Source organism: Rutilus rutilus (assembly GCF_951802725.1).
Source record: "Rutilus rutilus genome assembly, chromosome: 15".
Lineage (NCBI taxonomy): Eukaryota > Metazoa > Chordata > Actinopteri > Cypriniformes > Leuciscidae > Rutilus > Rutilus rutilus.
The window spans coordinates 34,668,829-34,695,594 of record NC_140220.1 but is presented as its reverse complement, the minus strand read 5'-3'; the positions used below and the strand labels follow the sequence as shown (position 1 = coordinate 34,695,594).

The 26,766-nt window shown below is 38.1% G+C and overlaps 1 protein-coding gene across 2 annotated transcripts; it reads left to right on the top strand.

Moving 5' to 3' along the window:
- Positions 1 to 274: 274 nt before the first annotated feature.
- Positions 275 to 25,211, top strand: LOC311305200 (prospero homeobox protein 1-like). 2 transcript variants are annotated; one of them, XM_084432762.1, is made up of 5 exons: positions 275 to 441; positions 2,670 to 4,531; positions 10,330 to 10,435; positions 10,509 to 10,703; positions 23,698 to 25,211. In XM_084432762.1, the coding sequence occupies exons 2-5, from the start codon at positions 2,733 to 2,735 to the stop codon at positions 23,881 to 23,883; spliced, it is 2,286 nt and encodes a 761-aa protein (XP_084288888.1). In that variant the 5' UTR covers positions 275 to 441; positions 2,670 to 2,732; the 3' UTR covers positions 23,884 to 25,211. The 2 variants fall into 2 exon arrangements, with proteins under 2 accessions (XP_084288888.1, XP_084288887.1); XM_084432761.1 differs by having other exon boundaries at positions 291 to 441; positions 2,667 to 4,531.
- Positions 25,212 to 26,766: the final 1,555 nt, after the last annotated feature.

Below are 26,766 nucleotides of genomic sequence, written 5' to 3'. Positions count from 1 at the left end.
CATGATATAATCAATAAATCATTAACTAATCTTTAACTAATTGAAATAGGTATAGGCAATTTTAAACTCTTTTTTATAGTTCAGTTTTATAGTTAAGTTATAGGCTACTAGATTCAACTCAATTTTAAAAAGTTAGTTATTTCCGGTGAAATGACTTATTTAGTCAGTTGAACGCACAGTTGGAATATCCCGCTGGGTGCATTGCTCTTATTGGTAGGTTCGGCGTTACATCACACTGATTTAATGACGCGGAGTCTCTGTTTCCTCCATCTGTGTCTTTAAGCGCTATACAGCTGGAGGAGAGCGCGCACAACTCTTCCGTAATTATCGCTCATTTTCTCCTTCAACCTTATGCCGCCTCGCCTTTACTAGAAGATTTGATCTCATATTCTGTTTGTCATCTCACAAACCACTGCAGCTTTTTCTCCAGTCATTTGCAAGGTAAGTGACCTTTTTGTCCTGTATGACAATGAATGAGTTGCAATCTACTGACGTTCACATTTTTTTTGTTGAGCAGAGTCCTCTGAAAACACGCACTGTCTTCTCTCACTTCGTAGCCTACTTTTAAACTGAATTTTCTTGTAGATTTTTACGCGATTGTTGTTTTCTTTTTCACAAGTTCTGTTTATTTTAAAGATATTTCGAGTTTGGGATGCTGAACATTGTAGGCTAAATTATATTTCTGTTTATTTCTGAGTTTGGAAACGTAATATGAAACGGTTACCTGAAGCGCAATTCTTGTGGCTATTTGACGTGAGGTTTAGAAGCCTAATACTTTTTCTCGTTGTCCTCATCTGTGGAATTTAGAGAGCAGTTTGATGTTTCATCAAACGTTTGATTTAGATATGGTTGTAGTAGTTTTGCTCACTTGGAAAGCTGCGGTGTAGGCTATAGGCTATTTAAGACGAATTGTTCTGTATTGATACGAATTGATAATGTGACAATGTTGTAAAATTAACTCAAATATAAATAAACATTGATAGGTTAATGAAGTGAAGATACTTTTTAATAGATAAAATCCCTCATGTATTAATTTATTGAAAAAAAGCAGTTTTGCAGTTGAATTCCCTTATAGGCTATGAGCAAGTAAAAAAGGTTAGGTTAATACAACTGTACTGATGGCATCTTGAAGGAACAAATATTTTAAAAGTTCTTTTTTTAAAAAATGATTAAGCTGTGTACACTCACACACATATTAAATATCTAAGGAATATTTTTAAAATTGCCTATATTTAAATGTTATTACTTTTACTGGATGGTTAATTGGACAATTGTTAATTGCGTTAAAAAATGTTACATTGAAACCTTTATTAAAAACGGTATACAAGTTTTTTCAAAAGTGTATGAAACCCCCATGAATAAAAGAGCATGTTTTTTAAAGATATTGGCAATGAGTTAAAATTGTTTAGGTTAAAAATCAGCTTTAACTAGATTTATAAACTTTAGAAGTAAGAAAAAGAAAGATCTTTTGTGTGGTGAATGTCTTGAAGTTGGCCATATTGTCAGAAATGAAGTCAAAGAAATAAAGTCAAGTCTATGTTTGTAGAGTGAGTGTTACACTTTTCTTCTGCAGTTTGAAACTGATTTTCTTTTTTTCTTCTTTTTTATTGGTTGAGCAGCTGCCTTTTATTTTAACCTAATTTAGATTTTTCCATTCATTTATTGTGGTTTATTATTTATATGTGTTTTTAAAGAATGCAAATAATTATAATATGCCAATTTGCTGCTCAAGAAACATTTATAATTATTAGCATTTTATTATTTATTATTGAGCATCAAATCATCAATGATTTCTGAAGGATCACATAGGATCATATATATATATCACGGTTTGTAGCAAACACGAAGACGATTGTGAAGGATCAATAGTACTTTTAATATAACGCTTAGATAACATGAACAATGCTCTAACATCCACAAAGCATTGACAAGGCAGGACATACTGAACAGAAAAAGAGAGAACTTAAATACTGGTGATCATGAGGGGCACACAGCTGAACCAAATGACAAATCAATTAACATCCATGACAACAAACTAAGGGAAATGGTGCAAACTTAAAATCAAGTTCAAACAGTTTGAGTGTGATATATACATATATAATGGTCTTTCCTTTGAAATCAAATAACAGTGATTTTTTGTTTCATCAATTGGAAGAAAATTAGAATAATATAAATGTTCCAAGTGCCCAACCACATGGAACACTAATCACCATAATGGTGAGTTCAAACTAAAACGTTTTAGGAAAATCAATATCGATGTATGAAGTTTATGTTCAAAATATTGACAATTGAACATTCAAGATGACTTTGGGAAATGAGTGAATGCAACTAGAGAAAGATAACTGCAGAAGTGGAAGAAAAATAGGTGGCCAAATAGGAAGATTGAAGTCACATTTTCTCTGGCTAAACAAAGCACAAAGTACACAAAGAGGATGAAGAGGGGAAAAAATGTACTGTACTCGCCTGTAATGCTAACTCCTAATTATTGCTAAAATTATTCATTCTCTCCCCTTCCTAATAATATTTATATTAAATTTAATGAGCCATTTTATATATTTTTGCAAATATTTGTTTTAGATTTTTTTTATATTTGGACATTTTCTTTTATGATTCCAGTACAAAAAACTTATTTTGTGTTTGCCTCACTTGTTCTGTTTTTCTGTCAGTAGGTGACAGTGATAATGGTTTGATAGTTCAGGCTTGTGGGAAATGGGTCAACAGCAGCACCACAAATGCCAGCCCATGACACAGAGTTCCATCTAAATCTACAGACCAAGAGAAGACGAGTGGACATTGGGGTGAAGAGAATTAGCTCAGCAGCCACATCAACACACACAGCTTCTGCTGTCATCACTGTCACTCGTGCAGCCAAATCTACTGTCAACTTTGATGCCATGAACTCCCATCACAGTGGGAAGCAGGATGTGCTTGAGTGCCAAGGGGCTCATCTCAAGCATCGGGACTCAGGTGAGGCTAAGTCAAATGTTCTCCGCAAACTGCTTAAAAGGGCCAGCTCGTATGAAGACGACATGATACCCTTTTCTGGTGCCTCTATCATCACCAAGCTACTGAACGGCAATAAGGCAACGAGAGGAACAGGAGGCAGGGAGCCAATGTTCCCCAGGAAAGCAGAACCTGAACCACCACAGGAGGACACTTGCAGCAGCTCATCCCAGGAGAGTGCTAAAGAGTGTCTCTCACCATTTGGACAAATCGCAGGGACTCACTTGGACTCGGAGCGGCTAAATGAAGAGCACCTTCAGGCCAAGCGTGCACGCGTCGAGAACATAATTCGTGGAATGAACCACTCACCAAATGCGATGACCAGTGGAAAAGATTGTGAGCGGGATGGAGAGGGAGAAACCGAGGTTCATGCTCAGTCTTTCAGCCCACGTGAAGGCTATCGTGAGAACAAGAGGAAACAAAAATTACCTCAGCAGCAGCAGCAGCAGAGCTTTCGGCAGCTGGTTTCCACACATAACGAGCAGAAGGTTGAACAACGCAGGGAGTTGAAACTACAGTTGGAAGACCTGCAGAAACAGCTGAGACAGCTTCAGGAGAAGTTCTTCCAGATCTACGACAGCACAGATTCTGAAGCAGATGGAGGGAATCTCTCGGAAGACAGTGCACAATCTGATGGAATGCTTGGTCGTGGCGTTATCGCTGAACACATTCAAAGTTATGTGGCTGATCGACCTAATAATGTGATAGCAGACTTGGATCCAGAATGCGTTCTAGATGAGGCCAGGGTCCTCAGGGCCTCATTGCTAGATGGAGAGATGGCCAAACGGGAGAGTTCTTTGAGGAGCAAAGGTTTGATGTCTATGCACGAAGTAGGCAAACATCTGGCAGAAACCCTGAAGCAGGAGCTGAATTCTGCCATGTCTCAAGTGATAGACACCGTGGTGAATGTTTTTTCAAAACCTCCACGGCCACTGTTACAAGTATTCCCATCACTTCCAGCAACCCAGGACCGCTTTGCTTTTAACGGGGACAACCCAAACTTCCACACTGCTAATCAGAGGCTGCAGTGTTTTGGTGATGTTATCTTTCCCAGGCCATTTGACTCCTTTGTTGGAGTCCCTCTTCCTAGTGCCAGTGACCAGACGGAGGCACTACCACTGGTGGTACAAAAGTCTGTATCTGAACACCACCAGTCCACAGATCTTGGAGCTCAAAGTGGCCACCCACATCCCTCCCTACACACTTCTTCTCTTTCTGGAAACACCGGCTTCATCTCCCCATCATTCCGTCATCCATTTCCGCTTCCTCTCATGGGTTACTCCTTTCAGAGCACTCTTGGTGCTTCATCAACAGGATACTCTAGTAAAGAATCTCCTGATTTGATGGATCTGTCAAGGGAGACCAACAGCTTACGGAAACGAATGACTTCCAGTCACCATCTGATGCATAACCGTTCCTGCTCACCAGCTTACTCAGAAAACACTTCTGAAGGGCTGTCACTCATCAAGTCTGAAAGTAGGGAACTCATTCCACTGTCAGACATCTCGCCACTCTCAGAGAGTACAATATCCTTTTCATAGTAGTGAAAGCTAATTTTTTGGAGCTTTAGATTGTACAAATCACTTTTTCTCATGTTTCTCTCATTTACAAGTGTGACCAAAGTTTTTATTTATACTGTAAATGAACTTCTGCCCCAAATGTCTTTCTAGTTCAAGCCAATTTTAAAGCAGTTAGTTTTGAAATCAGCTTATTAGGTCTTGAAGTCAGCATGATATAATAATTGACTTTAGTTAATATGTACGTCTTAAACAATCGAAATGTACTTACTCCATCTCTGAAATGACTATGCTTTTTGCCTGATGTCATCCATGTTAATGTTAATCAGGACCCAAGTAGCATAGAAGTGAATGTACTTTTCTTTTCATGGATATTTTGTTTAATTGAGCAATATAAAGAATGGCTTCAGATTTGGATGTAGTTGAATTTGGTAAAAAAAAAACAAAAAAAAAAACAAGGTTTACCATAACGTTTTACTGAAGAATAACTGTAAGTAGATATATCCTGATTTCTCCAGCTAGGTCAAATTACTTAATACGTTTGATATAATATTTTTTGTTTTATATGATGTAAGTCTTTTTCCACCTTGATGTAAATACACTCAGAAAATAATTCATTAACCTTACTCAATTTAATTGAAATAATCTTTACAAACAATTTAATTTAGTTAGTTCAAAATAAACTAGTTTAGATGGGTCTATACAATTTAGTTGGTGTAGGTCACATTAATTTTAACACTAATATTTTGATCATCATTACATTAGTCAAACAAAAGTTTAATTAACTAATTATTGTAAATGCAAATAACTAAACTTGGTTTCTGAGGCTTAATTTGTCAACTAATATTGTTATTATTAATCATTATCAATACATTTAATAAACAAATAGCAGTAGATGGGTGCAAGTAGAATCAACAACATGGTTTGCTGAGTGTCCACAGCCTAGGCAGCAGCGCTACTCTTCAGCACAATGGTGACCACAACATTCACTAACATAAACTCCTCTAAATGTCCAACTGAACATTAAACATTAACATAAACTACCAAAATCTTTCCCTTTACTGAAAAACACATAAAATAACACTTAAAAAAAAAAAAAAAAAAAAAAAAAAACATCCCTACATTTACTCTCCGAATGCTGTGCCTTGCAAAGCATGCTGGGAAATACAGATCCACCAGGGCTGCATTTCTCAAAAGCATCATGAGCTAAGTTGATCGTAGAGACCATTGGTGGCAAAGGCTTTACGATCTACGATCAAAGGCAGTGAATCTGTAGTTCCCAGCATGCTTTGCAAGGGACTGCATTAGGAGAGTAAATTTAGGTATTAAGTGTTATTTTATGTGTTTTTCAATTAAGGGAAACTTAATTTTCAGTTGGACATTTAGAGGAATTTCTGTTATTGAATGTTGTGGTCACCATTTTTCTGCAGAGTAGCGCTGTCAAATGTGAATTTCACTATGAAGCAACTGGTGTGTAGAACCTTTTAAATCATAATATCTCATAGAACACAATCCTTTTCATCTTCTGTGTCCTTCAGAGCGGCTGTCCTGTAGCAGACTCAAGTCATGACTATGTTGCTCTACATAGGTGTGGTGCATGTGTACAGTATTGGAAGTTGTATATTGGGTCATTATAATTCAATTCAATTAAAACAACATTCCCTTAAGTTACGTTACATAATCCTGATTAAATTAGGTAAAAAAAAAATATATATATATATATATACAGTGAGGAAAATAAGTATTTGAACACCCTGCTATTTTGCAAGTTCTCCCACTTAGAAATCATGGAGGGGTCTGAAATTGTCATCGTAGGTGCATGTCCACTGTGAGAGACATAATCAAAAAAAAAAAAATCCAGAAATCACAATGTATGATTTTTTAACTATTTATTTGTATGATACAGCTGCAAATAAGTATTTGACCACCTGAGAAAATCAATGTTAATATTTGGTACAGTAGCCTTTGTTTGCAATTACAGAGGTCAAACGTTTCCTGTAGTTTTTCACCAGGTTTGCACACACTGCAGGAGGGATTTTGTCCCACTCCTCCACACAGATCTTCTCTAGATCAGTCAGGTTTCTGGGCTGTCGCTGAGAAACACGAAGTTTGAGCTCCCTCCAAAGATTCTCTATTGGGTTTAGGTCTGGAGACTGGCTAGGCCACGCCAGAACCTTGATATGCTTCTTACAGAGCCACTCCTTGGTTATCCTGGCTGTGTGCTTCGGGTCATTGTCATGTTGGAAGACCCAGCCTCGACCCATCTTCAATGCTCTAACTGAGGGAAGGAGGTGGTTCCCCAAAATCTCGCAATACATGGCCCCGGTCATCCTCTCCTTAATACAGTGCAGTCGCCCTGTCCCATGTGCAGAAAAACACCCCCAAAGCATGATGCTACCACCCCCATGCTTCACAGTAGGGATGGTGTTCTTGGGATGGTACTCATTCTTCTTCCTCCAAACACGTTTAGTGGAATTATGACCAAAAAGTTCTATTTTGGTCTCATCTGACCTCATGTATTTCTCCCATGACTCCTCTGGATCATCCAAATGGTCATTGGCAAACTTAAGACGGGCCTTGACATGTGCTGATTTAAGCAGGGGAACCTTCCGTGCCATGCATGATTTCAAACCATGACGTCTTAGTGTACCCACAGTAACCTTGGAAACGGTGGTCCCAGCTCTTTTCAGGTAATTGACCAGCTCCTCCCATGTAGTTCTGGGCTGATTTCTCACCTTTCTTAGGATCATTGAGACCCCACGAGGTGAGATCTTGCACGGAGCCCCAGTCCGAGGGAGATTGACAGTCATGTTTAGCTTCTTCCATTTTCTAATGATTGCTCCAAAAGTGGACATTTTTTCACCAAGCTGCTTGGCAATTTCCCCGTAGCCCTTTCCAGCCTTGTGGAGGTGTATAATTTTGTCTCTAGTGTCTTTGGACAGCTCTTTGGTCTTGGCCATGTTAGTAGTTGGATTCCTACTGATTGTATGGGGTGGACAGGTGTCTTTATGCAGCTAACGACCTCAAACAGGTGCATCTAATTTAGGATAATAAATGGAGTGGAGGTGGACATTTTAAAGGCAGACTAACAGGTCTTTGAGGGTCAGAATTCTAGCTGATAGACAGGTGTTCAAATACTTATTTGCAGCTGTATCATACAAATAAATAGTAAAAAAATCATATATTGTGATTTCTGGATTTTTTTTTTTAGATTATGTCTCTCACAGTGGACATGCACCTACGATGACAATTTCAGACCCCTCCATGATTTCCAATTGGGAGAACTTGCAAAATAGCAGGGTGTTCAAATACTTATTTTCCTCACTGTATATATAGGTAGAAACACCTCCTTAAAGAAACAACTGCAGATGTTCAATTTTTTACAGTCTATTGGGGAATGGGTTTATTGCCTGGGGAGACAATATGGTGCTCCTCTTGATATTTGGTGCTCTGCATCCTGCGTCTAGGAAGTGGCTTTATTGGAATATTAGGTCACACTTTAGATTACAGTGCAGTTAGGGTTAGGGTTAGGGTTAGGTTAGGGTTAGGGTTAGGGTTAGTTAGAACTAACCCTAACCCTAACTATTAACTACGACTTTTGCCTTAAGAAACTCATAATTACTGCTTATTAATAGAAGGATTAGGAATATGGTCATGCAGAATAAGGCATTTATATGTGCTTTATTAGTACTAATTAACAGCCAATATTCTAGTAATAAGCATGCTAATAAGCAACTAGTTAATAGTTAGAATTGGACCCTAAACTAAAGTATTACTGCTTATTATTAATACATTTATAGAAATTATTGATAAAGTTGTGGGGCAGCGCTGACAACAAGTTTCTGTGTGTGAGAATGACTGTGTGAGTGTGATTGTGTGCATGGGAGAGAGAGAGCAAGAGAAAGATATATTGTGCTTTACATAAAAGTTATTTCGTCTAAAAAATGGAAATAGTTTGCCATTTTTTTATTCTATTGTTTGTCATATTTATTTGCTTGGCTCATGTGTTTGTGGTTTTGGTTCTGGCAGCAAGACTCTTTGAAATAACTGAAGTAACTTGATATGGATCTTTGAGGTTGGCAGATTTCGAACCACTTCATATCTGTGGGTTTACTGGAAAATAATTGCACACCTTAGAATGTCTGTCAACCAATCAGAATCAAGCATTCAACAGCATTTATTTAAGTGAATATGTTGCTTTAAGGAGGAATTTCTACCTGATTCTACCTACAAATTCTAATTGTGTTGTTGTAACCTATACTTTAATCAGGCCTTAATAAAGGGAACTCTGTTTTAACTTAACTGAGTTACATTGACCCAGCACACAATTTCCAATAAAGCTCAGGATGGACAAATTCAACACATGCACACCTGCTCTGACGATCGGCTAATTTTGCTTAAACGAGAAATTATGATTTTATACAAAACACATTTAGTTAGGTCAAAGTGAAAATCGCAATTGACAGCGCTACTCTTCAGCACAATGGTGACCACAACATGGTAGCTCTGGGGCATGTACAAAATAATTGTGTAGGCTCAAACTGTGACTTTGAAATGTAGTTTGCCCCATTATACAGATGAATTAGGTGGATTGGAGATATGGTTATATTAAGTTATGATTCAGATAAACATACATGTAAACAACATGGCTTTGATTGCTGTTGGCTTTTTTAGCAGATGAAAGCTCCTCTGTTTGTCCACTTTTATATTGGCAGAGGTTGAGTTTTTTTTGTTAAACAGTCACACAGAATGCTTTGCGCTGATGTCAGAGCTCAGAGAGGCCTTAAAGGAGGCAGCTCGGCCCTCTTTGTCTGGAGAATTTGCCCAGTCAGCAATTTAGTTGTCTGGCAGAGGTCAGTGCAGGACAACGGCAGGAGTGTCACACAAAGTGCAGTTTGAACTTTCAATGTGTTCTTATCTTGATTATTGATGGATGCTGAAAGTATGGAGGAAAATGTGCAGTGTTGGCAGAAAGATCAGACAGTTAGCCAGACTGTCGTTTCCCTTCAAACATCTATGGTAGACCTTGGTAGATTCATAATATATGAAATCGGAATTTTTCATTAGTAAAAAAACAAAACAACTTTGATTTGAACTTAATTTTAGTTACTATTTACGTCTTAAAACATGTTTTGAGTCAGTGCACATTAGTCCCCTAGTTAATAAATGTCTCATCTAATTATTAATAAAAATTGAACTGAAATGTACTTACTCGCTCAGCCTCTGAAATTCAACAAATTTTCCGATTTTTTTTTTTTTTTTTTTTGCCCGATTCAATACTGCAATCTTGGTAGCACTTTATTTCACAGCTCTCTTCTGCATGTACGCACAATGTACTTATTATAGCAATTACAATAACTGGGTAATAACCTATACTTGCTTGGGTAACTACACTGTAAGTACACGTACTGTAAAATAAAGTGTAACCGTAATCTTCATTTATTTTTAAGAGTGTCGGGTCAGATTATTGTCACCTATGGAAAACATTCCTACGCCATGTCCTCCCAAAGCCCTTACCGCTATATTTGTGTTCAGTCCCTGGTAAAATGAAGGTTACAAACACATTTGAAGGTGATATGCAAATACTATATTTATCTCTTTGACATCTGGAGGTTTGGGATCAGGGCATAGGGAGAGACGTTGCTCGCTTTGCCTGTAAAATGAGTTTCTGATGTAAAATACGTTGGTGTAGTGTTTTTCATGTTTTATTGAACGTGACGAGCCGACACCTTGAGTGATGAGACGATAATGTCAAGCAAATCTTGTGCCTTAGCATTGGGTTTATTTTCCTTCACCGCTGGTCTCACATCCAGGACGGCTTGTCCCCAAGTCACCTGAAGAAGGCCAAACTGATGTTCTTCTACACCAGGTACCCAAGCTCCAGCATGCTCAAGATGTACTTCTCAGATGTGAAGGTGAGTGCAGACTGATAGAGATTCTTTAAAACCTGATGTAACTCATTCGTATGTAACATTATGTGTGTCTTAGTTTAACAGGTGCATCACATCTCAGCTGATAAAGTGGTTCAGTAACTTCAGAGAGTTCTACTACATCCAGATTGAGAAGTTTGCCCGGCAGGCCATAAATGACGGTGTGGTGGCAGCGGATGACATCAGAGTGAGCTGTGATTCGGCGCTCTACAAAGTGCTCAACATGCACTATAATAAGGCCAACGATTTTGAGGTATGTGCTCACTTACAAACACATACACGTGCTCATCACAATGATGATCATTGTGATGTTTATAAACTCTTTCCCCGCCAGCGTTTAAAAAAAATAGTCGCCAGCCAGCGGCAGCATTTTTGATGATTTTCACAAAAAATGTATGGCCCCCAGAATATTTGCTTGTATGCATATTTGAACATGCAGTGTATCAAAAAAATGAACAGAGCCTCTGCATTTAAACTAAAAACATTTTGTTCGAGTTTGATGCATTCTTTTTATATCAACACTTGAATGTGGGTAAGCTTCATTAAGAAAAGCAATTTTTGGAACAAAAAGCTGAGAAAATCATCTTCAAGAAAATCAAGACCTCATCCAGATTGAAATCAGAACGATGATCAAAACATAGATGGATTAGATCGAGTCCATCAACACCCCCAAAACTTGCACAGTCCTATAGCTTGTCCTGGTTCGACATTTCATTGGCTTATTTCATTGGCTTTCATTGGTTTTGATTTGTATGCTGTTTAATGTTTAATGATTGCGTTATTTGACATGCGTAAGCAATGCTTCAAACGCTTGTTTCTGCTTCTTCTTCGCCTGTGTTATGATCTGGAGATTATGTCCTCTTTCAGAAGATGTATAATAGTGCCCCCTACTAGCCTAGAAATCTAGACGCACCCTAGCGGCAGCAAAATGTATTTTGCAGCCAGGGTAGTCTAGCAACTCTCCATAGACTTTCGAGCTGCAAAAACCTAAATTGGGTCAGGCCAATCAAGTCGCGTATAGAGTAGGCGGGGCGGGCTTAACATATGACGACGGAGTTGCGACGGTCCCTGCTAACGTTACTTGAAAACAAAGAATGACGGCTGCTGGAGAACAGTCTTTCGAATCGGCTTTGGCCGCGACTCTGGAGGACTTGGAGTTAAGTTTTTCTTTGAGAAAAGAGCAAAGAACAGCACTTAAGTCATTCTTAAAAAAAGGAAGATGTGTTCGTAGTTTGGCTGGCCAGATATGGCAAAAGTTGAATCTATCATCTAACGTTAGCTCCGCTGTTGGGAAAACGCTCTGGTTGGTTGAAGAGCTGTCCTATTGCGTGCCGAGGGAATTTGAAAGACAGCCGTTTATCCCGCCCCTCGGATTGAGCGTGTCTATGGTGAGTTTCCAGACCTAACATCTTGATGTAGGTCTGGCTTGCCAGGCTAGCCCCCTACCATATAACAGTGAAAACATGGATTGCCGGAAAAAAGTTTGGTCAACTTTTGTAATGTTGAGTCAGATAAGGAAAATAATTATTCAAATAATTTTTTTCTGAAGAGTGTAACCATTGTGGCTTTGTTGTGCTTTTAAAACATTGCTTCAAAATGCAGTTTTGTGCTCCAATTTGCACACTTGCACATTTTGAGTTGCAATCGCGATATACTGAATGGATTTATTGTATCAAAAATGTGTATTTTATCTTGAATCGCTCAATCTCTTCTAGGTTTGTATAAAAAAATTATAGGTTTTGTTCTCATGCATCTCACTAATAAAGACACATAAAGACGCTATTTAGGGATTTATGGACACAGCCCTTCAATAGAGTAAAAAACAAAACAAAAAACTAAATAACTATAACTTTTTATAACACAAAACTAAAGTCTTCATAAGAAATGATCCAATACAAAAAGGAGCAAAACATGTAACCGGAGCTTTTGGACTCATATCGGCAACATAATTAGCTTATTATAAAAAACAATGGAAAGTCTTTGCTGGAGAATGCAGAAGACATCATTTTGCGTCAGAAGTGCTGCGAAAGGGTTTGTTTGAGTGTGTTTATAGGGGAAGGTGACCTGCCAATGCTGAGTGTTCCTATGGCAGGAGTCCTGCCTTGACCCCTGGAGTCATGTGATAGAAATCTACCCTCTCCTTCTCACTGCAACAAAATCTCTCCATCTATCATGTTCTTTTCAGAGTTACAAAAATACTAAATGTTTGCATGGTTTCAGACGTTTTTGTGATCTTTTGTCAAGCACATATCAAATATGTCACATTAAAGATACAATATATTACATGATCTCAGTGATCTCATTTTTCTTTCCTGTTGATGTACACACACACGCACGCACACACACAACACACACACACACACACACACACACACACACACACACACACACACACACACACACACACACACACACACACACACACACACACACACAGTGTTCTGGTTCCAGGAACTGCATCAATATTATTATTTACATAAATAAATAAGGAATTTGCAAATAGTGCAGAGATCAGTGTACAAATTTACGGTTAGCTCTGTCGCATGCTTCGTGAGTGTGTATCTGTGTGAAGACATGGAAGGGAACATGTTTTGCATGTTAAGGATTTTCTCAGTAGGTGTCTAAGAGATGTGACGGTTGATTAACTTTGCTTAGGGAAAGTGTGCCAAGCCATGCAAATTTCACACACAAATCAACCACCTTGACTTTTACCTTTGTAAGTGTGTGTGTGTGTGTTTATGAGTCTGCGTTTATCCACTGAAATGGAAAATCATGCTACTTGTGAACTTAAATCCCCTACTGCTTACATCATCAACTGAAACCAGACCCATGCCATACTATCAGCACACACTCAAGGATGCATACGAAAGCCTATTCTCTTGAGTTCACATTACGAGTGCTAAGAAAGAATGTTTCTATTTAGTATGTATGTGTGTAGTATGAATGTAATGCCATGTTGTTTCTGTCATGTGACCTACCAACATCCGTTGTGTTGCTTCACTGTCATTCACAAATCCTCTCCCATTGCCTCATGGGGTATTAAATTGTCTGTTGTATGCACACTTCAGAATCATGCCGGAAGTAGTAGGTCATCCGGATACTTTTTGCCTACATATTTATGAATACTGTGAATTCAGACATACTTCTTTTGTCACATAGTGTTTTTCACCTACTATATAGTGGGGAAGTATGTGATTTCTGATGCAGTCTTTTACACTTCTACAGATCCACAGCTTTGGGAATCTAATTTCTGACTCTGTGCTGATGCTAATGTGATTTGTTGTCTCACTCACTCCTTTTGTTTTCTCGTCTCTTTTTCCTCCTTTTCTTCACCCCTTTCATCAGTCTGTGAATTTTAATAACATATTTGTCTGGCTTGCTGATGGCATGATTTACTCAAACAGGATATAGAGTGTATATTCAAATTTATCACTTAAAACACATTTTTTATCACCAAAATGTCATATTGAAACATTTTCCTTGAATTTTTTTCATGCCTTAAAATAGCTTGAATATAACTCTACACCCTTGCCTCAATTAGTATATGCGGTTCTATTAATATGCAAATGAGCCCTGCCTCCACTCACTCACAGCAGCTCAGAGATCTACTCGTTGACGATCACACGTTGATCTGATTGGTTACAAGGTAGTTTGTGACGTCAGAAATTAGAATTTTTTTAAAATGTAATATGATATTAAAGGGACAGTTAAAAAAAAAAAAAAGATAAAATTCTGTCATCATTTACTCACCTTCATGCTGTAACGCGTCTGGTGGCTGTAGAAAGGAGGAGATGGTAATAGATACAACAGAACAGGGAATATTGTGCATATAGTGTCTACACTTTGTTTGTTAACGAGAGGATTCGCAAGCGCTCAGAACTCAGCACTGAACAAAGACTGTGATTCCCCTGCAGTACAGCTGCAAGAGCCTTGGTTTCTGGGTGAACTATACCTTTAAGTTATAGGTTTATCATAGTCACATTGTGGTAAATCGTACAGTACATCTAGCAGTTATTGAAAAGTGTCAAGCTTGCTGACTGTCCTTTTTCAGTGTTTGTTCCATTTTCAGTGATGAATTGTGCTGAATTCAGGATTCAGATTTCTAAAGTGATATCAATTGTTCAATTAATTGTTCTACACTTTTACCTGAGGGTGAAACACAGTCTTTGGTATATCCACACCTCTGACCTTGAGCCATCAATGTCTCTGTGGTGCAGTGAAAAACAACACGCTTCAGTTTCAGAGGTGTGATTGAGTTTAGCCATGCTCCAAGATCCCCTAGGGTCCTCATTTGAACACAGTCTCAGTCATTGCTGGAGATCATATCACCATGGATATATGAGGGCCATACTCTATACTCATCCAACAGAGGACTGACAAAGACCTTTTGGATCTATTTCAATGTACCTTTGTATGTTTTTATGGAAACATTTTATTGCGATAGTCTACAAACTATATGGAACTTTCAACTTGACTGTCTGCTTAATATCTGCTAACTCTTTATTGTGATGGTCCCCCAACAGACATTCTACTGACTATAAATAACTTTGCAAGTACCTACATGTCATCTTGTTCTACTAACCCTAACCCCTAACCTAACAGTCTTCTAATACTCTAATGACAGTTAGTTAACATGCAGTTGCAAATTATTGAGTTAGTTGACATGCAGTAGCAAAATTACTTTTAGTTAAAGTGTAACCGTTTTTACTTCTCTTTCCATCTTCTTCCGCTTATCCTGGGTCGGGTCGCGGAGCAGCAGTCTAAGCAGAGACGCCCAGACTTCCCTCTCCCTAGATATAGGTAAGAGTAGGAACGTAGATCGACCGGTAAATCGAGAGCTTTGCCTTACAGCTCAGCTCCTTCACCACGACAGACCGGTACATTGTCTGCATTACTGCAGAAGCTGCACCGATCCGTCTGTCAATCTCCCGTTCCGTCCTTCCCTCACTCGTGAACAAGACCCCAAGATACTTAAACTCCTCCACTTGAGGTAGGAACTCTCCACCAACGTGAAGCGGGCAAGCCACCCTTTTCCGACTGAGAACCATGGCCTCGGACTTGGAGGTGCTGATTCTCATCCCAGCCGCTTCACACTCAGCTGCAAACTGTCCCAGTGCACGCTGGAGGTCCTGGTCTAATGAGGACAACACGACCATATCATCCACAAAAAGCAGAGACAAAATCGTGTGGTCCCCAAACCGGACACCCTCCGGCCCCAGGCTGTGCCTAGAAAAAAACGGTGACAAAGGGCAGCCCTGCCGGAGTCCAACATGCACCGGGAACAAGTCTGACTTACTGCCGGCAATGCGAACCAAGCTCCTGCTCCGGTCGTACAGGGACCGGACAGGCCTTAGCAGAGGTCCCCAGACCCCATACTCCCAGAGCACCCTTCACAGGACACCGCGAAGGACACATTACAATGCCTTCTCCAAATCTACAAAGCACATGTGGATTGATTGGGCAAACTCCCATGAACCCTCCAGCACCCTGAAGAGGGTATAGAGGGTATACATGATCAGTTGACAGCTCCGCCCCTCTCTTCATCCGAGTGTCCAAGACATAATCGACCTCCGGCCTAAGGCGTCCTGGTGGACCAATGGACACCCTTATGCTTGAACATGGTGTTCGTTATGGACATGCTGTGACTAGCACAGAAGTCCAATAATAGAACACCGCTCGGGTTCAGATCAGGGGGGCCTTTCCTCCCAATCACGCCCCTCCAGATGCCACTGTCGCTGCCCACATGGGCGTTGAAGTCCCCCAGTAGAATGATGGATTCCCCAGTCTGAGCACTTTCCAGCACCCCTCCCAGAGACTTCAAGAGGGCCGGGTACTCTGCACTGCCGTTCGGCCCGTAGGCACACACGACAGTCAGAGACCTGTCCCCGACCCTCTCGTTCACCGGGAACAGTTTCCGTGTCCAGAGATCTGGTTGTCGGGGCCCCCGCCTTAGGCCGGAGGTCGATCCACTATGCACCGGCCCTTTACGGTCCCTCCTGCAGGTGGTAAGCCTTGATTTTTTTTTCTTCATAATGGGCTTTTGAACCGCTCTTAGATTGACCTGTCACCTAGGACCCGTTTGCCTTGGGAGACCTTACCAGGGGCATATAGCCCCGGACAACATAGCTCCTAGGATCATTCGGGTACTCAAACCCCACAATCAGTTGCCATAAAATATTTAAGTAGCATTGCTTCTACAATTTAAGTTATATGAAATTATATAATTTAATTTAATAACATTTAAAGTGACTTAAAAAACCTAAGTTTAGATAAAGTAAAATTTTGATATGTATAAAAAGGATATTTTAAGTTGCATAAGTGAAGTAATTAAAGTTGTCAGTACTTTGCATTAAAGTTGCATTAAATTAACATGAACAAAACACTAAATATATATATTTTTATTTAAATTAATGTTCATTTGTAATTTACAGTTATTCAACAAACAAAAAATAGCTATGCTTACTGGTGATATTTAAGTTTGCAAACTTAAAAAAAATAGAGGCAATCAGTTGCCTCAAATTTTGAGTTAGTAAAACTTATCCGGGTTTACAGTGTATACAACTACTCATGATTCAGTCTCTGTAATGACCATGTTAGACAACTGCAGCTGTTTGAGATACATTTTGAGACGCTCCAAAAGCAACAATGCTCAATACTTTTTGGATTGGATTTCATTTATACTTTATTTAGGTATTTTTTTTTTATAAAATGGCGCCAATAGGTTTATTATTACTACTATTTAATTGTAATTCTTCTGTTTTTAATTATTTCATTAATTAATTTGAAAAGGTAACTGCTGAACTGTAAGAAATCATATCTGATTAGTAACAATGTACCAGAGGCCAAACCACCAGACACTGAGGGGCCACCACAACAGGATGCGATAGTCAGATTAGTGGTAAACAAATGTTGTTGTTGTTGTTGTTGTTGTTGTTGTTTTTCAAAAGCTGATACTAAAACTAGTGCAACCTGTGCATAGTTCTTCATCCTTAGTAATAATACTTTTTATTTATATAGCGCCTTTCCAGGGCCCAAGGAAGCTTTACAATGTACATGCAACAAGGAAAGGATAACACCAACAGGGTAGACAATGATGACAAACAATAGTAAGTAGGTTAGAGTAACAAGCATACAGAACAGTAAAAGAGCATTATATAGACAAGGCAGAATACAGCAGAATAGAGATAAGCACGACGAAATACAGAACACAACTTAAGAATGATAACATTCATAAAATAAGGGAGTTTTGAGTAATGATTTGAATTCAGAAATATTATTAACTCAACAGAGTGATCAGACTAACACTCAGCAACAAGTTTTGCAAGTTTTATACACTAGCAAAACAAAAGTTTAGACATAATTGAACATTACTGTAGAAAGTAATACAGTGCTGCAGTGAAGGATATATTTTTGTAGGCAAACTCAGAAATCAGAATTACCCTGGTCCCCTCGACAAAAAGCGAGGATTTTTCCATTGGCTTTTGGATTATTGCAGAAAATAAACTCTGTGATCAACAAAAGTTTATGATTCTCACTTGTTTTGTTCATAATTATAATTAATACAACTTTTGTGAATTTTGAAGCCTAAATACAAGAAGTAAAAAGCCAAATGCATGATAAATGAACTACACCATAGACCAGGGATGGGCAAACTCAGTCCCGGAGGGCCACTGTCCTGCAGAGTTTAGCTCCAACCCTGATAAACTCTGCCTGCCTGTAGCTTTCTAGTAATCCTTAAGATATTGATTAGCTGGTTCAGGTGTGTTTGATTAAGGGTCCCAGATAGATAGCAACCATAGAAACAATGTTAAATCAATGTTAATGTGTACATTTTTGACTCAACTTCACTTTTGCTCCCACAATTAATGTTGAATTGTTTTTAAGATTTAATCCAAAAATCAATGGTAATGCCATTGAATCACTGTTACAAAGTGATGTTGATTCAACATCATGTTTTACACTCCCAGAAAATGAAACACAACAGCTATAACTGACTGAAAGCCACGCAGCCTGAAATCAGCTGGAAATAAATGAAGACAATAAATCTCTCAAGATCTCAGCAGAAGGTCTTTGTGACAATTAACAGAGGTTTAGATGTTGATGTTTCATTGAAAATGTTTTGTCACCATCATGGTGATCAGTGTTTCCTTTAGTTGGGCAGTTTGACTCTTGGCTTTTATGTGAGTTTGTGATATTTGCAACAGTGCGAACTAAAACATATAATTTATTGCAAATAAAGCAAGAAACAAAGATAATTAGGTGAAATAGTTTACTAATTTTACACCTGAACAAAAATCATCACTCAATACCTAAACCTAACCACCTCTCAACAATTTAGAAAACATAACAGTTAGTACCCTTACGGAACCAAAATATATTTCTGTATATTTATGATCAATGTAATATATGGTGTAATTATACTGAAAAAAAAATTCAAGTGAAATATACTGAGTTCACTTGAAAAGGTGGAAACCAATTGCTTTAAATTTCTCAATGCTGTTAGTTTCTAACATAAGTAGTAAGTTTCTAACATAAAAACATACAAAAGAATGTTGAGACAATAGACTGTGCATTTATTTGTATTTATTAAAATTAAACATCAATTTGAAAGAAGTTTACAGACATCATTGCAATAGATTAATGCATTTTTAATAAAGCAACATGCAACATATGCTCAATATTTCTCCTGGACTGAAGCTCAGGCTCTACTCTTCAGCACAATGGTAACCCACAAAACCCTTTAAATCCCAACAGAACATTAAACACTAACAGATCCCTCAAGATCTCAGTAGAGGAGGAATAAACAACAAAAACAGCATTACCGGCTTCACTTATTACTAAAAGTTTGACTTTTTTTCTATCAGACATCTACAGAAATTCTTATTGAGAATGAAGAGGTTTAGATGTTGATTTATTGAAAGTAATATAATTTTACAGTCACCATTATGGAGATCAGTGCTTGCTTTAGTTGGGCTCTCAACTATTGACTTTATAACATTAGTTTTTCTCTGACTGTTGTAATTGTATGTGTATATCACATGTATATTTTACCATATAATATATTGATCATAAATATATGGAAACATATTTTCATTTTGTAAGGGTAGTGCTACTATTCAACTTTGTGATAAGGAACTGTTCCTTCACACGCACCCTGAAAAACATGGCATCATGACACTGTGTGAAAGTGAACCTCAAGGCTCGACTCAAGGCCGGAGTTCAATGTGTTTACTTACCCTTCATCAAGGCTGCTCAGTTTGAAGCCTTGCTTTCAGAGAGGCCATCTCTGAGCCCTCGAAACAACCAGAAAGATTGTAGTATACCTGTGCAGTTCCCAGCTGACATGGGAAGTGTCCATGTTGGTTGGTTATGGATTAAACAGAGCAGTTTAGAGTGTGTATGCATTTGTGTGTGTGTGTGTGTGTGTGTGTGTCTGTGGTTCATGGATCCTTCAAGTATATCGCTTCCTCTATCTCTCATGGTCAGTGTGTGTTTGGGCAGTGCAGATCAAATAAAAACATGTTCCCAGAAGACTGAGTCAAAAAAACTGCTCTATGTACTCTTAACAAGGTCAACTCCAGAGTTTTGTCAACTATTCTTAAAGGAACACCCAAAAATGAAAATTCTGACTTTACTGACTCAAATAAACATAAATAAAGTCATTAACATTCCTTTCCAAACGAAAATGTCCCCTTTCTATGTAAATGTAATTAGGCTTATTATAGATTGCGCTTTATCCACAAAACACAGCTGGGTGCATTTACATGTATTGGGTCTATATGTCAGCTTGGTGAACGTGATTTCGCCAAGTACATATTTGTTGATCCTGGAACAACATTCCAATTGACCAATCAGATTTGAGGGACAATTTTACAGTTTATTTCAAGTTTTGGCTTACCAGGCTCTCTCTGACCAGACGGGATAGCCTTCGTTGCCCTTGTGCATTGATAAGTGTAACGGATGTGGAAAGACACACTGACACGTGGGCTTCTTTGTAGGCCTACTTGCCTTTATCTTTTTGAATAGAAAAAAGTACAAATCACTTTGGCTGAAGAGAAACTACTGCAGACATTCATAAGACTAGAAAATTAGAAATTACACATTCACTCAACTCATAATACAAATAATTGTCACAATGTTAAGACTTAGACAATAACCACAAGAAATTAACTTGTTCACACTCGTGTGACGCATGTGGAAATTCAGTACATTTTATAACAATCTCAACAATCATGTTAAAGCGTTAAATGAATTAAATATACGTTCAAATACATTTATAAAAGAAATTGCATAGAAAAGATTCACTTAAAACATTATTATCACAATTAATCTGTTAATGAGTTAGAGCCTGAAAAATCGTACTCGAATCTGCTGCGGTACGGCAAGAGAAAAGCGACAAAATACACTGTCTGCAGTACCATTAATAGCCACAGGAGGGGAGCCTTCGAACACCAATGAATATAACCAAATGCTTATTTTATGAAATTCACACATCAAAACTCTTTAAATTAAATACTCTTTTTAACCTTGTTACCTTGTGCACCCTATTTCCTCAGGTATGTGCTTTCTGAACTATTGTTTTCTAGATATGAAACAGACTAATAAAACACATTTTAACCAATATGTTAAGAGACATGAAACCAAATGACTTCAAAGCAGAGAAAGCCCTAAGCACCGACTTATAAACAGCCTGAACATTGTGTTTTGTGTCCTGAACCACAGCCTGTGCTGACATTACATGTATTAATCTGTCAACGGGTCAAAAACGTGACCTGACCCGAGTGGCTGAGCTAGAACTTTGTGGTACAGTCACAGTGTCAGCTACATGTGTGTTGGCAGGAGCCTGTGAGTCGGCTGAGCAGACAGGATTGCCTCAGAATTTGAGAATTTCATGCGAATCTGAACTGCCACTTACGTTGTCATCAGAAACAGACATTCTTGTATCTCTTGACAATGCAGATATGTGACTTTCTGGTGCAGCAGGAGTGATCTTAGTTGAGGGATCTGTCAGAATTCCACTTAGAAGATTGATCAGACTCATCTTGGATGCATCTTACATCTACTGCTTGTACTGCATTCGACGTCCTCTGCAGCCATATGATAACTCTGTGTGAGGAACATGGTGAAACTTAAGGTTTCTGAAAATCTTGCTGCTCTATGATTGCTGTCTCATCACATTTAAAAGATAATTCTGAATAGTAGCATGTCGCAAAAGGTAACAAGACACGAAAGAGCCGATGACATTTCACATCAATCCAGATTTTAATTTTCAATGCTAACAGACGTTTACATGTGCACCAATAATGTGATTATTGATGATAATCAGAGTAATGACTTTCAAATTAAAATGTTTACATGACAAGCAAACAGCTTCAATGCTATTTACATGCAGTTTTCTAGGTTACCCTCATCACCTGATCTCATTTCATTATAGCTTTCTTTACTGCAGCAAATGTGTTTGACAAACACACTGTCACAGTGACCAAAAACAAAACAAAATAAATAATAAGAGTTAAGAGCCCAACTAATGGAAACACTGATCACTGTTATGGCGACTTCAAATGAAACACATTAGAGTTAAACCCCTGTTAATTCTCAATAAAAACTTCTGTAGAAGTCTGACAGAAATAAAGTCAGTCTGGTTAGTAATAAGTGAAGCTGGTAATGCTGTTTGTGGAGTTGTTTAATCCTCCTCTGCTGAGATCTTCACAGATTTAATGTCTTCTTTTATCTTCAGTTGATTTCATCTAAGACTGTGTCTGAAGTCAGTTGTAGTTTGTGTTTCTGCTCGTCTCTTTTTCAGTTCTCTTCTTTCCTTCAGTGATTCTGCTTGTTAACAGGCTTATTAAGGCTACGATGACTCCATATTTAATATACACAGATTTTGTGGCTCAGATAAGGTCCAGTTCTGGTTTCTTTCTTTGCTCTTGGCTGACATCTGGCATTGCTATGGCCTGCTTGTGGCCCAGATCTGGCAAACAGGAGTGGGCCGTCATTCCTCGCTGCATGTGGGCCAGATCATCTTTCCACATGTGCCAGATGTGGGCCGGATCTGGGACGTCAAAATGTTGCTATGTGGGTTCGTCCCCACAACCTGTTATCTCATTGTAATCAGCAATAACACATGAAAAGTTTGTCCATGGTCGAAAATATGTGATATAACCCCATACGTATCTGTTGTTTTAAGGTGCGTATTTCTAGACACCTTTAACCTTATTTTGATTATTCTCAGGTTAGGTAAAGTAAGTCGAATCTGTCCTAAATCATAAACATTTGAATTTTCATACTCACAATCCATCGATCAGAAGACTTCTCTGTGGTCTGTTCAGCTCACTTTTGTAGAAATCAAAGACTTTTGGCAGGCAAGCTTCTTAGTTTCAGTTAAATATAGTTTACATATAAAGTACAATATATAAAAAACAAGCTAAAACAACATCAAAAGTACATCGTTTACAAGTGTTTGTCTGTCAGAGGCTTCGATGGCATGCCATCTAACACCGGAGAGGCCATTTCTAAGAATCAGCGTCTCCTTCATCTTCTCCTTTCAGCCTTTTATAGACCGTCTGAATTCTTGAGGTTGTCATCTTTATCCAATCCGAAGTCTTGAACTGTCATAAGTTCTGGACATTCCTTTCGGACATGTCTATATAAAGCCTTTCGACTCTTCGTCCTCCTTCTTCTGACTTTTTCTTCTTTGTTGCATTCTGTGCCTCGTCCACAACACATCCGACGGTAATGCTTGCGTTTTACTTCTTTCTTTAGCAAAGCTCTTTCTAATACATGTTTTGTTCCTCACTGTGCTTTTTAATGAATGCTTAAAACATTAAGTGTGGTATGTTTTTCTTTATAAACCACGTTCTCAATAGACCATTTTACAATAACAATTGCAGTGTTATTCTTTATAAACCATTTTCTTAATAAACAAGTTACACGTGTGGTTGATTGCAATACAGAAGTGTTCTACAGACAAAAAGGCATACTTGTGACAGGACAATTGCATATTGTCCACAACACTGTATAATGTGATTAAAATCATAGTGCTCTTCATATCTTATTGATGTTATGTTTACTCTGATTATGAGTATAATCACATTAACATAATTGCAGTATTCTGTTTACATGAACTAAAGTTTAAATCACAGCATTGCCTTAATTGGATTATACAGGAATTGCATTATGTATATTTGACTTGAAAAGTGAACACTTTAATTTCATCTTTAACTTCATCTCCCCTTGTGTTTCTGTAGGTCCCTGCACGTTTCTTGGAGGTAACTCAGATTGCGCTACGTGAGTTCTTCAATGCCATAGTGGCCTGTAGAGATACGGATCCATCGTGGAAGAAGGCCATTTATAAAGTCATCTGCAAACTGGACTCTGAGGTTCCAGAGATATTTAAATCGTCCAGTCGTCTTCAGGAACTTCTACATGAGTAACACGTTACAAAACATCACTAATTCCTTTCTATCCTTTTTTAACGTATATTACTAATTTGAGTTGCAGGATTTTACCTGTTTGTTTTTTATTGTATTTCTCTGGCTTTTCACAGTTGAATGTACTATATGAAAAAGCATTTTATTTATTAATGTTATCATTTTGTAACCTTTAAAGTATAACTCTAGCCCATGCAGCCTATTGATTGTGGACCAGTCTCACAGTCCTGGTGTGAGAAATTCCAATTTTGTAGTGTGTTTTATTAATTGAATGTGAAGGGAGAACAGAATTAAGGTGAAATAATTTGTATCATTAATTTGATGTACCTTTTGTATTCCTGCTCTAAGGTTTTCTATTTGTTCTGTGGTAACCAAACCATCAAAATATAGAACTCAATATGCAAATGTATACTACTGAAAAATAAGTAAAAGAGGCATTTTTCTAAAGAGAAAGTTAAATTTTTTCTTTCCCTTCTTTTGTGGTTTGTTGGGGTGACAGCTTAATATGCTAAACAGAGTAGTCTTGCCCTCTTGTCTGTGCTTGCTTTACAGCACTATACCTCACAACATAGAAAACAATTGTGCTCACTGTTTGAGATAAAAAAAAAAGGCTGACACAGCTGGAAATGCCTCTGCTATCAGCAAATTCATCAGCATATTCCTCAATCAGACTGTGTGTGCACTTGGCACTTGTACAGCTCTATCAGGATGTCTCACTAAACCAGATGTAAGCAGAGTGGAGTCACTCCTAAGTGTCCTAAGTCCCTCCTGGATGACTGTAGCATAGCTAAAGAATGTCATCTCAAAAAGCCAACAAGAGCAAATGGAAGTGTCTGTTATTGCTGATCTCAACCATTCAACGCATGTGAGGGTGTTTGTGTAATCTTATATGTCTGAAATTGAAAAAGACATATCGAAAATGAAAATGATGAATTTAGAGTTACTGACAAGATAAAAAAAAAAAAAAAAATCACTTTGAACTGAGATAAAGGTAGCATTTTTATCTGTGCTGCAACTAAAGTTATGACACTGATTTTATAATAAAGATTTAAAAAGCATGTTTGACTTGTTTCATTCTAGTTTTACAGAATAAACCTAAAATTACTTAAGCTGTAAATCAGGCAACTGAGGCGAAATGGGTGGGAGTTATCTATGTTCCCAGAGTCTTATTTTCCCAGGGTAACCATAAGTTCCTGTTAACCTACAACAGAGGTGCCAAATCATGGAGGGCCATTTTCCATTTTGGGTGCCTGAAAATGAAAATTTCCATTGAAAGCATATGTCGTAAATTAGATATATTTTTAAGATGGAAGAATGCGGATTTACAGATGCTAGAAACGTGGCTTTCAAATTAATGTTTGGTATCAAAGAGCACACCCAGGTTCCTAACCGACGACGAAGACTTGAGAGAGCAGCCATCAAGTGTTAGACAGTATTCTAGGTCAGTATGTGCGGAGGTTTTTGGTCCAATCTTTAGAAACTCTGTTTTTTTCAGAATTAAGTAATAGGAAATTACAAGTCATCCAAATTTTTGTATCAGCTATGCATTCCGTTAATTTCTTGAATTGGCAAGTTTCGTCGGGGTGCGAAGAAATATAGAGCTGAGTATCATCAGCATAACAGTGAAAACTAATTCCATGCTTCCTAATGATATCTCCCAAGGGTAGCATGTGCAGGGTGAACAGCAACGGTCCTAGTACTGAGTCTTGTGGTACTCCATACTGAACTTTTGATCGATAGGATATCTCTTCATTTGCTACAAACTGATAACGGTCAGATAAGTATGATTTGAACCATGCTAGTGCAATTCCACTGATGCCAACATAATTTTTGAGTCTATTCAAAAGAATGTTGTGGTTGATGGTATCAAATGCAGCACTAAGATCCAGTAACAGTAATAGAGAGATACAACCACCCCACATAGCAACATTGTGTCGGCCCAGATCCAGATCCTACGCGTACCCACCAGATGTCGTCATGAGTCATTTTGTACCCACCACTTTTTTCAGATAACGTCCATAATTATTAGACTTTGGGTTCGATTTTTTTTGACAGTTTTCAGTGGTTTGAGGAGCAATATGAGAGAGAAATTTGGTGCTCGTCGTTTGGGCACGTAAAACTTTTTCACGTTAGTATAAAGCCCATGAGAACCGTGTGGAGTCAACCCACAGCCGCTCCACTGCTCTGCTGAAAATGTGAAGCTGAAACGCTTAGTGTCATATAACATCCATAATAATTTGACTTTAGGTTCGATTTTTTGACCGTTTTCAGTGGTTATGAGGAGCAATATGAGAGAGAAATTTGGTAATCATTGTTTAGGTACATTAAACCGCGTCATGTCATATTGTCAACATGGTTTCTGAAGCAGAATAGTGGGTCATATGTCTAATGCTTTTTGAAAACTTAAGGCTTTCTTCTTCATAAAATGAGTCGGACATCATCACATTTTTGTATACATTTTGATTTATTTTCATTAGTAATCTTAGCTACAGGACATCGTATTTCAAAACATGACCTGCGAAAAAGAGAAAAAAAAGAAAAAAAATGCGTCGTTGTACCCAGCACTTCTGAAAATGCACTTCCGAATGGGTCTCTGTACCCAGCACATTTCAAACCAAACTGATGCCCATGCAGCTATTGAGTAAAGTAAGGTTAGAGAAGGCTCTGATGATGATGATATCTAACAATGCACGTACTTCAAAAAATATAACGAGTAAAGAAGGCATTACTACTAATTACCATAGTTAATGTTTTTCACAGTCAGTAATTCATACTGTAACATTCTTTTTTTCATTGTTTCAAGTTTCAGTTTGTTTTAAATAACAAACCTGTTCACCCAAAGAAAAACTAGAAGTGCTATTATAAGACATCCTGTCATAGCTTTTT

Excerpts from the sequence above, each read along its gene's own strand:
- LOC311305200 (XM_084432762.1), top strand. The coding sequence starts at position 2,733 with ATGCCAGCCCATGACACAGAGTTCCATCTAAATCTACAGACCAAGAGA. Across the intron at positions 10,436-10,508 it reads TGTACTTCTCAGATGTGAAG|TTTAACAGGTGCATCACATC; the intron begins GTGAGTGCAGAC and ends TGTGTGTCTTAG. Across the intron at positions 10,704-23,697 it reads ATAAGGCCAACGATTTTGAG|GTCCCTGCACGTTTCTTGGA; the intron begins GTATGTGCTCAC and ends GTGTTTCTGTAG.